The following is a 15,178-nucleotide window of genomic DNA, read 5'->3' on the forward strand; positions in this document are numbered from 1 at the left end:
ACAGAGGCTCCTGGAACAATCCACTGCAGGCAGTGAGGGATGACTGTGTACCATTTTATCACCTGGAACTTACATTTTAAGTTCCACACAACTTACTGATATGGGAGCTGATTTTTCACAATAGTCACAGCATCACCAATTAATGAATATTTGCATGCTGGATATAATATTAAAAATACTTAAATTGTAAGAATGGTGACTATTAAAAGAATGCACAACAAATGCTAATATAATCCATGTGTATTCTGATACACATAAAAATATGGGGTTCAATGTTACCCTTAAACATGTTTACTTGCTAAAGTGCTTCCACCATATGGCAATCATACTATGTAACTGGTAACCCACCTGCTTTGAAATTCTCATTTTTACTAATTTTTTTAAAAAAACAACTGAGGGTAGGGAGGACACAGGCATTCACGTAAAGTTTTTGCACACATATTTTAAGATCCTATGAATATTTTTAAAAATCAAATCTCCTTGAACTCGAGTGACTGTGGTCATTTTCTAAAACTTCTCTGCAGTGAAAGCCCCTTAAACATGGTCAGATGTGCTGGGAAAACACAGCACATTAAACCTTCCTTGCGGAGTCATGATGCACACAAAGCATATTAAAGGTCTAGTTCAAAAGCCCACTTTAACATATGTATTGAAAAAACTTTCCTCTGCTTTGGCCCAGGGCTTCCCTGGTAGTTCAGATGGTAAAGAATATGCCTGCGATGCGGGAGACCTGGGTTTGATCTTTGGGTTGGGAAGATGCCCTGGAGAAGGGCATGGCAACCCACTCCAGTATTCCTACCTAGAGAATTCCATGGACAGAGGAGCCTGGCAGGCTACAGTCCATGGAGTCACAAAGAGTTGATCATCACTGAGCAACTTTCACTTCATTTTCACTCCTTTGGCCCATTTAAAAATCTCCTCCTTGAAACACTATTCCTTTTACAGCAAAGTTTGAGAAGCTCTGGGTAGTTGTAATAAAGCAAATCATACTAGGGAATAAATAACAAGCCTCCTTGTCACTGTATTTTCTGGTTTAGAGAGTTATCTTATACTCTGACAGAGCAAATGAGTGGGGTTTTTGTCTGTTTAACACTGGTTCCCCTGGACCTCTATCAGTATCCCAAGAGATCAGGGCATTCTCATACTACTTCTAAAAGGCTACCCATTCCTGTATGAGAGCATCACCTACCCAGCAAACCACACTTAAGTCCAGTTTATATTAAATATAATGTTATTTATATTAAAGTGTGGTTTTATATAAACCACACTTAAGGTTTAATATAAATGTTTTTAATAATGCCATACCTGTTGTAAAGCTTTTAAATCTATTTTCTGACCTTCTATCTTGGAATAAAATTCATCTACGGCCTTATCAAAAAAAAAAAGAAAAAGACAATCAACCAGCTGAAAAAAAACCCCGAAAAATATAGTCTCTGCATCAACTTTCACACACAGAATTTTAGAGTCCATTTTGTTTCATAAAACCACTTGATGAACTTGAGCAGATTTCCAGTAAATGTATTATACAGTTAAACAGTCAAGAATCAAATTAAGTTCAGATCTTTGGTCCTTCATCTTAAAATAAAGTGGCAACAAACTTTTCCAACAGTCTGTATCTGTGACCTCAGTGATTTTTAATGTCCAGATTAATAGTGATTGTAGAGCAAAAATATTTTCAATTTCTCAAAGGAAGCTGGATTAATCTAATTCATATCATGCTAACTGGTCAAAAAACAGAATCAGAAAACCCACCTTGTCAAATGATTCAAATTCTATATATGGACATTGTGAATGTTGAGAAAACAAGAAAGGATGAAATTCCTCATACCTGTAAAACATATTTACTATATCACATTCAAGAACATTAATGAACACCCAAAGCAAACAGACCCATGCCTACATACTTACGTGAGTATGTCTTCAGTTGGCTTATCTACTTCCAGGCTTGGTTTTATTTCCCTTTTCTGAATGATATACCCCTACAAAAATCCAACATTAAAACTAATTTCTATTTATAATTAACAAAGATTTACTTTCCTTGAATGATACTGACTTTATTAGCTTATAAAATTATTCTAGTTAAAAATAATCAGTAGGATTTGTCTATTGATTGTATCACTTCTCAAAATGATGTTTTTAAAGATCAGTAAGAATCATTAGAACCTACTAATTCACATGGACAAGAGAAAATCAGGGAATAAAGAAAATGAATATTAATGATTTGATAAAGTAGTAGGATTATACATGTGCATTTTGCTTTTTTCCTCCATTTTTCAGATGTTCTGCAATTTTAAAGAGCCAAAAGCACTTTACTTCCAGCAGAAAAAGTCTTTGGTTCACACTGCTGGTAGGAAATTTTAGTTCATTTTAATAACTGGGTGAAGGGTACATTTGGACTGATTTAGCTATAATTAATCAGAACTTTTCCTAAACCTTTTTGTAAGTGAAGTTATACTTGGAATAGGAAAGAAAAACAAGATATGAGGTAATTCAGCAGATATTTAATAATTAAAACGATGTTAGTAAATTTTTAGAAAGCGATGGCAAATTAAAATGTGCTTTCCTATCTAAAAATCAACCTGAGGAAATATCTTCAAATTCCTCAAATTTCTGAGAGTGCTGATACTGACCCAGTGCTTTGTAGAAGATTTAAGAAACAGAACAAAAATCAGAAACCAACAGCAATTAAAAAAAAAAAAAAAACTACCCTAGAATAAGCATATTATAGGTGTTAAATTTCCAAATTACAACAAAAAATTTACATATGCTGATCCTTCAATGAAAATTCTAATATCTAAGCCTCAACAATATATAGCAAGTATTATGTGGCACCTTTCCATTGAAGCTGGATGTTGTTTTCATATACTCTTCTGCTTTCTGTAGACAAACAAGAACCTTTTCAACATCTAATAGGGAAATAAGAAAGGAAAGAATGAGTACCAATCAACTGTCCATTAGCTATTACTAAACATCTATGCAGAAAATACAAAGTGCTTATGAAATAATAAAGTTATTTAAGAAAATTAGTTATTTCATGCTTATAATCAATGTATTAAATAAGAATATATCTTGGTCAGTTGTTGTCCCAACAGCTTTTATTGAATCCATCTTTCCCCACATGATCTGAAAGGTACTTCTGTTCATATGCTAAAGTCTCACATATATTTGGGCTTGTTTCTGAATTCTTTATGCTGTGTATTCCTTCTCCCAAAACTTAATTACTACAGTTTCATAATGCATTTTAATCTATGAAAAGATTATTCTCTATCATAATAACTATTATTTTCCAGAGTTTTCCTGAACATTTTTATATGCTTTTTATTGCACATATAGATTTTAAAAAGGAAGTGTAATACCAAAATTAGCAATACCACCTGTTAGCATTTTGAACTGGACTGCACTGAATTCATATATTTCAGAAACTAAATCATTCATTTCAAACATTCAGTTTGTATTTTTAAACTCACAAAAAAATTTGACAGCATAAAAATGATCCCTAAACCTTAAGAAATAATATATAATCCCAAAATATAAATAGCAAAAATGATTTTTTTTACATTTTACATGATAATCTGCAGATAAAAATTTGTCAAAGACCAAATCTTCCATTTTCCTTATATTTCCTATAATTTTTTATTATCCTAATCTGGAAGTTAATTTAAGTTTAATTAATCTAGAAAGTGAATTTAAGTAGTTACAAAAGCCTAATTCATTATGTAGTCACAGCACAGCATTTACAGAGTTAAAATGCATAAATAATGCTACTTCTAGAAACACCTCAGGTGCTGAGTCTGAAGGTGAATAATTCAACTCCTTCAAGCCTCCAGAGATTGTCTCAAGTGCAGTAACCCCTTCTAAAATTTAGGGGGAGGGAGGGAGAATATTTCATAATTGAAAGTTAATAGGGTAGATCAAAAGATTAAACTGCATGTTACTAGGGATAAAATGTCACAGAGTACAAAGTCAGGAATATCATATGGACAGAATACTCATAGGTCAAATTCTTTTTAAGTTTAAAACTATGCATTCACTGATTACCTTTCCCAGAAATAATTTTCATAGGTTTAAAAAAATGAAATAAATAAAAATGTAGAAAACTTGTAACATGCACACATACCTTTACTTTCAAATTTTTCATCCACTTTGACATTGGCAGGGAATCCATTTTCTATGAGACAGTGCTCAATGAGAGCTGGCCCATACGCTATAAAAGCAAAGGATATTACTTGTAGTATTTTCCTATAAAATTTCACATTCAAAATATAATACTAATGTATATCCCAATATAAGTCATCTACTCAATAGCAGTAACCAGTAAAAATAACAATTAGTTTACTTATTTTGAAATGTTATCAGAAATGAGTTACTAGAAATTACTTATAAAAATTTGAGACAATAAACCTGTGGAAGTCGGTGTAAAAGTTACAAGAATTTAATGTAATTTAGCCACATATAAAAGGATTATAAACCAGGGATGCAAGGTTGGTTTAGCATCCAAAAACTGGTTAATGTAATATACCACATTAACAGAATAGAAACAGAATAAAAATTTTTCTATTGAAAAATCCAAACCTACAAATTTCACATGTTATACTAACTAATGGAAAGTTTTAAAGATAACTTCTTAATGCATTCTAATTTCACAGGAGAGGAAGAGTAACTCCTTTAGTAATCAATGGTACCTGTCTTCTCATATGTCCTTTTCAGATTCCTTAATACAGGGATAAGTGATGACTTTTTTCTCAAGTATAAAAGTTTATTGGAAAATCTTTATGCTGGTTATCAACAGTACCAGGCAGATCCTGGAATCCTCTGAGACTCACCAATAAAAATCAAAGAGCAAAAACAAAGAAAACCCAACCAAGCTAATTGGGTTATTAAACCAAAAAGCTTATGACACTGAAAAATACCAACTGATTTCTTAGAAAACTACAGCTAGCAATCAAGTACTAGATAACATACTATTAGTTTATATAACTATATTGCTGTTAAATAAGACCTAAAAGGTAACGGTCAAAGTTCATACAGTACCATAAATTTCTCTTTCTTTGAAAATAAACCTCTATTTACTCTAAAGATCATTTTAAACTCCTTTCTACACTTATCAAGTTGTTCTAATTTTCTACTAGATTTAAATTTCTACTAGAACTAGATTTGAATGTGTTAAATATATTCCTGAAAACCATTATTATTTTACAAATACTTTGTTGCTCTATGTAGGATTACTCACGAAGTAATGGGTTAAGAACTCTCTTCAATAGTTCACCCTTGGGTGCACCGGCTAGTATTTCAGTCAACCTGTGAAACAAAATTAACACACCCCTTACTATCTTATATTTAACAGATCTTACAGAAATCTTCACAATACTTTGACATGCATCTATTTACCCGATCTTCAAAATATCCTAAAATATAAGAAGACTTAGTTTACTCTATAGGTTAAAAACAAAAAGGTGGGGGTGGGGGGGGTGGAGTCATAAAAGTAATTTATCTAAGGTTACTAGGTTCCTGATCAGCAGGCTGGGACTCGAAACCAAGTTTTCCAAAGAAACCCAATACTTTTTCAACTAAGTCATACTGCTTGTCATCAGTGTGCTCATATGACATGAAAAGACACATTTTTATGCAACAGTTAAACGTAGTTTGTGGAGATTGGTGTTACCATCTTTTTTAAAAAAATTGTATTGAAGTATAGTTGATTTAAAATGTTAGTTTCAGGTGTACAGTAAAGTGAATCAGTTATACCTACACAGTGGATACTCTTTCTCTTAGATTCTTTTCCCATATAGATCACTACACAGTAGAGTAGAATGCCGTGTGCTTTCTGCATGTTGTTAGTTATCTATTTTGTACACAGTAGTGTGTACATGTCAATTCCAATCTCCCAATTTATCCCTCCCTGGTAATAAACCTTAACACCTGAAATGGCTTTACCTAATTAAGCATTTAGAAAGAACTCAAGGATGCTGTGGGCCACTACAACCCCCTAATCAGCATCAACTTCATCTACAAACTTCTTAGAAATGTAAATTCCCAGGACCTACACCAGAACTACTTAATCAAAAAATAGAAGGGGAGTGGTGCATGGAGTCTGTATTTTACCAAGCCCTCTAGTTGATCCTGATGCACGCTAAACTTTGAAAACCACTGTTGTAGCCTCTTAGTCAGCAAAGTCTTCCAGTCAGAAGATTACAGCTACAGTCAGAACGTTATCTCACCATATTCCTATTTCTTTTAGCTAAACCAGAATTTCTATCTCCTTTCGCACTCTGCCAAGATAACCATTGTCTTCTTAAAGAATAGCTAATAAGTCCCCTCACTTCATCAAGAAATTATAAAATCTGACGTAACAACAAACTTATAAACTTATAAGTTTGTAACAAACTTATAAACAAGAAATTATAAACATCTGACATAACAACAAACTTATACACTTGCTACTCCCAAATAAGGCTTAACTGCTTACATTCAAGTGCACATTTGTATAATTCAAGCAGTCCAAATTTATTTTATGCAAGTAAACACATTATTTCCTTATGTGACAGTTCTTTCATATCCTGACGTATAATCTATTTTACTATCTAATACAGTATGAAATGAGTTAATAAACAAAACCTGTTACCTTTCCAAGGTAAGCAACGGTTCGGCAGCTCTAGCATGATCAATTGGATAGCGTTCACGAACAGCAAATTTAACATCATCAGACTCATCAGTTCGAAATCTTAGGATATTTAAAATTAGGTACTCATAATCTGTAAGAACAATGTTCCCCTGTAATAGAATAAAATATAATTTAATGTTTTTCCTAAGTCATTCTTAAATTTTCTTAAAAATTGAGAAAGGAAATGTCTCTTAAAACCCCAATGAAGGCTACAGAAAGGAAGTTACAAACAAAAAGCATTTGAGTCACATCTCAACAACGCTCCTTACACTGACCCAGCACAGACTGTGAAATAAATAAATCTAAACACAATGAAGGGATCTGGAACAACTTTAAACTCTGTCTGATGGTTCTGCAGAGGGCACTATTAAAGTAATCAATTAACACCCTGATGACCACCAGTTGAACTTAATCTGCACCTGGTTGAGGCAAATCTACACACACTGTGACTTATTAAGAAAAACCACATATATTTCAGAAGCCAAACACAAAGCTATTTATTTATATTTTCACTTGCAATTTGTCTTTTAATAGCAGTTATGTGGCAAAATCAATAAAGGTCATAATACCCTCTGACCAAGGAATTCCACAATTGGTTATTTATGTGGCCTAATGTAGTAACTCAATAAAACCAAAAGCTACATGCTTAAATTGCAGCTTATTTAAAACAGAAAAAAAAAACTGGAAACAGCCTAAATGTAAAAATTGGGGAAAGTGTTAAATAAAATATATCAATATGACAAGATATTTAAAACCTGTTAAGACTATGTTTAAAAAGTAGAAAAATGTTTTATATTAAGAAAAAATATTGGAAGACAAAAAATCCTGTATCCTGGCAAGCAGAAGGCAAATACAGGGAAAAATTAAAATACTTATTTGCTCAGACAGTAAAGAATCTGCCTGCAATGGGGAAGCCCAGGTTCGATCCCTGGGTTGGGAAGATCCACTGGAAAAGGGAACGGCAACTCACTCCAGTATTCTTGCCTGGGAAATCCCATGGACAGAGGAGCCTGGTGGGCTACAGTCAATGGGGTTGCAAAGAATTGGACATGACTGAGTGACTTAACACTTCAACTTTTTTTTTTTTTCCATTAAAAAGTGAGGATTTTAAAAATCTTTTTAGAATTTAACATAATCTGTTTTATAAAAAAGAGGGGAGAAGCCTAATGAAAATAAACTGCCCAAAGAATACACCCTTCCAAATTTATTTATAGATAGTGAAGCTACAGGTTGTTGTGTAATTAAAATACAAAAAAGCATTCATGAAGCAGTCACAAATGCCTTAGCAAGTACTCAGAAGGTGTCATCAAAGATGGTGGGAACAGTCTCAACCTGATGAGGAATAACATCAATTTCACTAGATGGGGCCATGATTCACCTTGATCACAGATACACAGGTATACCTTGAAGGTATTATAGGTTTGGTTTCAGACCACTGAAATAAAGCAAATATTGCAATAGAGCAAGTCACATTAATTTTTTGATTTCTCGGTGCATATAAAAGTAATGTTTACACTATACTGTGTAATAATGTGATATATAATATATAACAAAACATATAACAGTGTATAAATAATACACTGTAAAAACAATGTACATATCTTAACTTAAAAATACTTTATTGCTAAGAACTCCGAACCATCATCTGAGCTTTCACCAAGCTGTTTTGTAGTAACATTAAAGATCACTGACCACAGATTAGTATAAAAATAGTAATGAAAAAGTCTGAAATATTGTGAGAATTAACAAAATGAAAGAGATACAAAGTGAGCAAAGGCTGTTGAAAAGTGGCACATCAAGCAAAAAGTTACTTGATGCAGGGCTGCCACAAACCTTCAATTTGTAAAAAAAAGAAAAAAAGAAAAAAATTCAGCATATGAGAAGCACAATAAAATACAGCTCAGTAAAATGATGTATGCCTATAGATAATCTGAAGTTTCTGGTGTTGAAAGAGTAGGACCTACTGCTAAAGGTTCTAACTTCAAAGAAACCATGCATTTATAAATTTAAATATTTATTTAACTTAAAGAACAGAAATGTTAACTGCAGAAGGAAAGTAGGAGACTTGGACAGAAGTCCATATAGTGTCTAATTAATTCATAAAGATGTCACCTGAAAAACAGACTTAGCCATAGGGCCTGGCATGTAGAAAGTCCTCAATAAATGTTTGCTGAATCAAACTGTTCAGTTATCAAGAGCATCTGGAAGATTCAAGTAAGGTAGTTACTTCCCCAAAAGGGCTTTCTTTAAACCAAGGTTTCCCAAAAGTTTTCTGTTAAGATGGCTCCCACTACTTCCCATTAAAAAAAAAAAAAAAATTATGTGATGTGGTAAGTTTTGGAAATTCTGTGTAACATACCCTTCCCTAGGGCACATACACATCATACTATCATATTAAAGGCAGTGGTAAGTCCTAGAGTTAAAAAATTTTTCTTTATCTTATTGGGGACCCATTTTTCTAAGCTATTATCTTACAGAAGTGGTGTCAAGGAACTTATTTGGGTAAACACTGCACTTGATTCTGATGTACTTAAAAAATCTACTTTCTAATCTTATTTTCTCCAGAGTCTTTCCTACTGGAACCTTCATATCACAAATTAATAAACTGACTTTGAGAGTTTGAGTGGCAATAGTCTCTTTACACTGATCAATTTTAAATAAACCATACATCAAAATTCCAGACATGAAGACTAGACGTTCAGATCCTGCTATAAAGAGACAAGAGCGCAATCTTCAAAATCTACTCTAAGAATCAACCAACATATTTCTCTTAGATAACACAGTGAAAATTCCCAAGCACTTACTCTCATATATAAATCTTGAATACCTATTCTAAACTTATCACTAACTGGGTCTCTGGAATCTAGACAGCATACATGTCAATTGTGCAGACTTTACCAATGTGAATTTCTAAGTTTTGACAAATGTACCACGGTTATGTAAGATGTTAACATTAAGAGAAACTAAGTGAGGGGTATTCAGGAGTTTTCTTTATTATCTTTGCAAATTTTCTACAAATCTAAAATTATTATAAAATTGAAAAATTCTTTAGATCTTTAAATGATAAAAAAGATTTATTCTATGGAAAAGTTTTGCATTGTTAAGTGTTAAGTTAAACTGAAAAAAGGAAAAAAAAGAAAAAGGCCATGTCTGATATATAAGCTTAAACTTCATATTGAGTTAAACCTAAGGCACTCTAGTTATTTAAATTCTAGAGATTTTTCCTCTCAATGAAAAAAAAAAACCCTTCTCCTTTTTAATTGGAAGGGGAGGAAGGGAAGTGATCATAAATAGGACATCAAACATAGTGGTTACTCTGGGATGAGGAACTGGTTGGGCCAAGAGTGATAAGAAAGACCTTCAATTTTAATTCTATGAACTTCTGTATATACTGAGTATGTATTCATGTACTAATTGTATAAATATTTTAAATTTAAATGGTAGATTAGATAATTCTATTATGGTAGTCTAGATAATTCTAACTATTGAGAAAAACTGGACAAAATACACAAAGCAAGTCTTTTCAGAAACAAAAAATGCAAACAAGGTAGGTAGTAAACATTTACAGGATAAAAATGTAGGAGAGGAAAACTCAGAAAGGTGAGCACCATACTTGGAGCTACTTTAGGATCATTTATTTAATAGTTAAGAAGCAGCTGACAGGCTGGCAAGCCGAGCATGAATTTCGATAGAGTCACAGGACAACTAAGGAGAATAAAAATTTGAGTTCAGGGTCCAAGTTAAAGGTGTGGGAGCTAGGGGGGGTTATCCCTTATAAGTTCAGATATGAATAGTGACCCTGAAAGGCTGCATCCCAGAAGAAGGAGTGAATTGGAAATTATCCAGCTTTCCCAGGCCCAACTCCTAATCAATTCAATTCTTGATTGGATTATCTGTGTCCTTAGTTACCTGTCAAAAACAAGTACCCTTTCTAAAGGAGGGTAAAATCATTCAGGTATCATAGCATATCTATTACTTTTCCTATTCAATGCATGAACACAATAAAATAACCAGGCATGTGAGGAGAAAAGACAATGTATTAAAATCAAAACAACAACAGACTATAAAAACAGACATCAGAGGAATCAGGTAACACAACAATTCCAAATGATTCTTGTCTGAGAGCAATAATATTAGTGAATTGGAAGACAGGTCAAAAGAAAAGATGACTGAACTTTCCCAAACCGATGAAAAACACCAAATCACAGGTTCTAGAAAAGCACTATGAACCCCAGAAGGTACAAAGGAAAATCAACTATGCACATCATAGCAAAACCACTGAAAACCAAAGACAAAAACAGAAAACAACAGAAACAGTGGTCACCAGAAGACAAAATACAATTTTAGTAACTGCCAAAAGTTATTTAACTAATTAATGAGACAACTAGATGACAAAACTGGCACTAAAAGAAATGAAGTTAGTAAAGTACTTAGCATGGCTGAGAAGAGTGGCTGTGTAAGACTGCCAACTGAGGGCAATAAAACCGCAACCTCCGGGGATATCTTTTCTCCTGACAGGAATAATCTGAGTATCTTATTACATGAAATTAATTTTCATTGCCATCAGACAAGAATTGTTTGCACTGTCAGTTTTCTACAAGTTAAAGCCCACGTTTAACAAGTTGTAAAAAAGCCTAATCAAAAATAGCAGGGACTTCTCTGGTGGGCCAGAGGTTGAGAATCTGCCTGCCAAAGCAGGTTTGATCCCTTGTCCAGAAAGATTCCACATGCTGCCAGGTAACTAAGCCCGAGTGCCACAACGACTGTGTCTGAGCTCTAGGACCCACAAACCACAGCTACTGAAGCCTGCACATCTGGAGCCCACGCTCCACAACCAATGAAGCCACTACAACGGGAAGCCACGCGCCACAGCTAGAGAGTAGCCTCCACTTGCTGCCAATCAGAGAAAGCCCAAGTGCAGCAACGAAGACCCAGGATAGCGAAAAAAATAAACTAATAAAAATTTTAAGAAAGGGTAGCAAATCAAAGATATACATCCCTAGAATCCCCAGGAGTACTGGCCAGACAACACCTGGCAGGATATTCAAAACAACATTTTATGCTTTTTTGTCTCTTCAAATTTTGGATAATTTTTAAATCTCCTCTTACAATCACAACATTTAAAATTATTCTTGATTACACATATACAAGCTACTCTACTTCTTGGACTGATTTACACAGGTATAGTAAGAAATGTTAATACCAACATATACTACATAAACCTCCTTGTACTATAGAAAGCAAATCTAGAGCCACATGGTATCAATAGTTACAAAGTCATAATAATCACTGCTGCCCGAAGAATTCACAAGAAATTTGGAATTTTATTTTCAATAGCCTCTGTTATTCCAGAAACTTAAAAATTACTATTTGCTTCTAACTCAAAGCCACAGAAGCCAAAAAAGAAAAAAAACAAAACACCACTGGCTTCATCTGTGGTATACCTACAAATACAAGTAAATTCTTCTCTACCTGAAGTCATGCAGATCTACAAGAAGTGACCTTCCTCACTTACTGCAGGCTAGGCTCCTATATGCCACACAAGAGGTCCAAGGTTAGGTTCTCAGGAGGACTTTGTGGACACAGGCTCCACTCATGAAGTGTTACGTTTATTCCTTAATGGTGAGCTTTTCACATCTAATTAAATGAGATTTATCTTCAAATTTGCCTAATTGTAACCTGGTAAAAAGGAAAAATTCTTACTGAACCTATGTAAATATACACATTGTCAATGGGCAGTAAAACAATCTCAGTAAAAGGCAACTGTACCTAAATTCTAAGGGATCAAAGAGAGCAAACTACCATTTAAAGAATATATCACTCAGATTTGCACTAGTATAGTCTACTAAATTATAGGTCAGAGAAAGGTAAAGAGCTTTATCATGTAACCATCACAAAAATAAAATCAACGATATTCTGAAAAAAATAATCACAATCAGATTTACTCAGTCTCCAATTACTCTCCAATTTACTCAGTCCTGTATAATCAATTCTAGTCGTCCCAGATCATAGGTTAACACTCTATTTTCATGAAAACATCTGCTTCTAGACTAAAAAGAGTCTTAAAAATTCTAACTTGGCATCCCTGATACAGACTGGTATCTGTCCAATATTAGCTGACATATGAGTCTATTATTTAAGAGCAGGGGTAAGCAAACTTTTCCCATAAAAGGCAAGATGATAAATATTTTAGGGTTTGTGGGCCACATATGGTTTCTGTTGCATATTCTTCTTTCATTTTAAAGGGCTCTTTCAAAATGTAAAAGCCATTCTTAAACACAGCCTTTACAAAAAGAGGCTATAGGTTATATAGTTTATCAACTCCTATTTAAGAGTATCCGGTATGTCCTTTTAACCAAGGTTTTGAGGCCACTTTCTTTGTTAAAGATTCAATTTATAATGACAAAATTATGAAGATGAAACAAATTAATTGTTGCCAGGGTGCTGGGATGGGAGGGAGTGAGGTGGGTGTTACTACAAAGGGTTATCCCAAGGAAGATCTCTGTGGTAATGGAAGACTTCTGTATCTTGATTGCAGTGTTGGTTACATTAATCTACAAACGTGGTAAAATGCACAGGGCTCTATGTACCAATATTGATTTCCTGGTTTTGACACTGTAATATGATTATATAAGATGTACAACTAAGGGAAACTGGGTGAAAGTTACACCAGACCTATCTTTGCAACTTCCTATGAATCTATGATCATTTCAAAACAAAAGTTTTTAAAAAGTTATCATACAAATTTTAAAAAATGGACCACTACCTGAGACCACATACAAAAATCAATTCCAGGAGGGCTACAGCTGTAGCTGCTCTTGCCTGCAGGGGAGGAGGGGGCAGAAGAGGAAAGGATCACTGGCAAAGAGAAGTGCACAGACAGTTAGAGAAAGTGCAGGGATCAGCAGCTGGTCTTGCTGTCCCTGTCCCACATTCAGGTCAATAACTAACACAGGTAAGTTCACTTGTGAGGATTCACTAAGTGCACATTTATCTAACAAAAATCTGAAAATTCTTAAAAGTATCTTGTGAAAACATTCATAAGAAAAAAAGTCCCAATATTATTTTTAAAAATTACACAGTATTCTATTATTTGGGTCTCCCTTAATTATTTAACTAATTTCTTATTCAAAGAAATTTAGCTTTGAATACTGGAGTTGCCTGGAGTCTAGAAAGAAGACAAAAATTCTCTTCTATCTCACATATAAGGAACAAATAGGGACCAATTTCCACCGAAGAGCTGTAGTTAAGTCCAGTCCAAATGACTCATGCAAGAAATAAATGGGACCATTCAGGAGATAATAATCACAGAGAAAAGGAGAAAAAGCAAACAACACAGACATTCAGGTTCTTTCCAAGTTTAACTATTATAAACACTATAAGAATATCCCTGACATGGTCCTTTCCAAGCACTTGCCTCAAACGCTTATAATAAATTCCTAGAAGTGGAATTCCTGGGTCAAAGGTTTAGGCACATAAACTTTAAAAATCATGTTACAATCTGTCAAATAATCCTCGAAAATAATGTTCTAATCTGCCCTTGTTCCTGAACAACTTTTTTTTTTTTTTTATGACGACTTCTACCACTCCTCTTTTTCTTTTTTTTTTTCCCCCACACACGATGATGAATTTTATTTATTTATTTATTTTTCTAATTTTTTAATTGAAGGATAATTGCTTTACAGAATTTTGTTGTTTTCTGTCAAACCTGAACATAAATCAGCCATAGGTATACATATATCCTCTCCCTTTAGAACCTTTTTAGAAACCTTTCCTTTTTAGAAAAAAGAGAGTAACATGAACAACTTTTTAATTCGTCTTTTTTCTGGCCACGGATTAAACCTGGGCCATGGCACTGAAAGCTCAGAGTCCTAACCACTAGGCCACCAGGGAACTCCCTGTACATTCTTGATAATATTGGTTGTCATCAAACATTCCAATCATTTACATGCTGACGAAAAAAAAAAGAATAAGAGGAGAAAGAAAAATATCTCATTTTCATCTTTCAGTAATTCGTGAATTTATACATGTTTTCATGCTTTCATAAGCCATTTGTATTATTCTTTTCTGAATTGTGTAATCAAGTACTTTACCCATTTTTTCCACTTGAATGGTTTGTGAAAACTACATATTGAGGGTAATGAACACTTTATTTATCCTGTGAGTTAAAAACACTTCTTCCCAGTTTTTCACTTCATATGTAGCTCATGGTGTTTTCTGCTTTACTCAGTTTTTAAACTGTCTTACTGGTTGGTTAAGTAGTAATATTTATTATTTTCACTGTTAAGCTTAAAAGCCTTTTTCATCCCAAATTCGTCCATCTTAATCCATATTTTTACCTAGCACTTCTATGATCTCACTTTTTATACTTAAATTTTTCATGCAAATGGTATTTTGCTGTTGACAGCTCACGAAAAAACATTTCCAAGATAGAACAGGTAACTAAGAGAAAGATTAAGAGGCAAGAAGAATGGTGAGGCCATCAGCAGTCTTCCTTTTATAACTGATGACACTGAA

The 15,178-nt window shown here is 33.7% G+C and overlaps 1 protein-coding gene across 2 annotated transcripts in view; it reads right to left on the reverse strand.

The window, feature by feature from the left end:
• Window positions 1-15,178, reverse strand: part of NEMF (nuclear export mediator factor) — a 230,716-nt gene that overhangs the window by 32,734 nt on the left and 182,804 nt on the right. For both annotated transcript variants that reach the window (XM_010842245.1, XM_010842244.1), the window contains exons 8-14: window positions 6,623-6,771; window positions 5,231-5,298; window positions 4,118-4,204; window positions 2,833-2,906; window positions 1,909-1,979; window positions 1,753-1,828; window positions 1,306-1,368 (exon numbers count right to left, since the gene is read on the reverse strand). In XM_010842245.1, the coding sequence (XP_010840547.1) occupies window positions 1,306-1,368; window positions 1,753-1,828; window positions 1,909-1,979; window positions 2,833-2,906; window positions 4,118-4,204; window positions 5,231-5,298; window positions 6,623-6,771 (588 nt within the window). The remainder of the gene's footprint in view (window positions 1-1,305; window positions 1,369-1,752; window positions 1,829-1,908; window positions 1,980-2,832; window positions 2,907-4,117; window positions 4,205-5,230; window positions 5,299-6,622; window positions 6,772-15,178) is intronic.

Source organism: Bison bison, unplaced genomic scaffold (assembly GCF_000754665.1).
Source record: "Bison bison bison isolate TAMUID 2011002044 unplaced genomic scaffold, Bison_UMD1.0 scf7180017864174, whole genome shotgun sequence".
NCBI classification, from domain to species: Eukaryota; Metazoa; Chordata; class Mammalia; order Artiodactyla; family Bovidae; genus Bison; species Bison bison.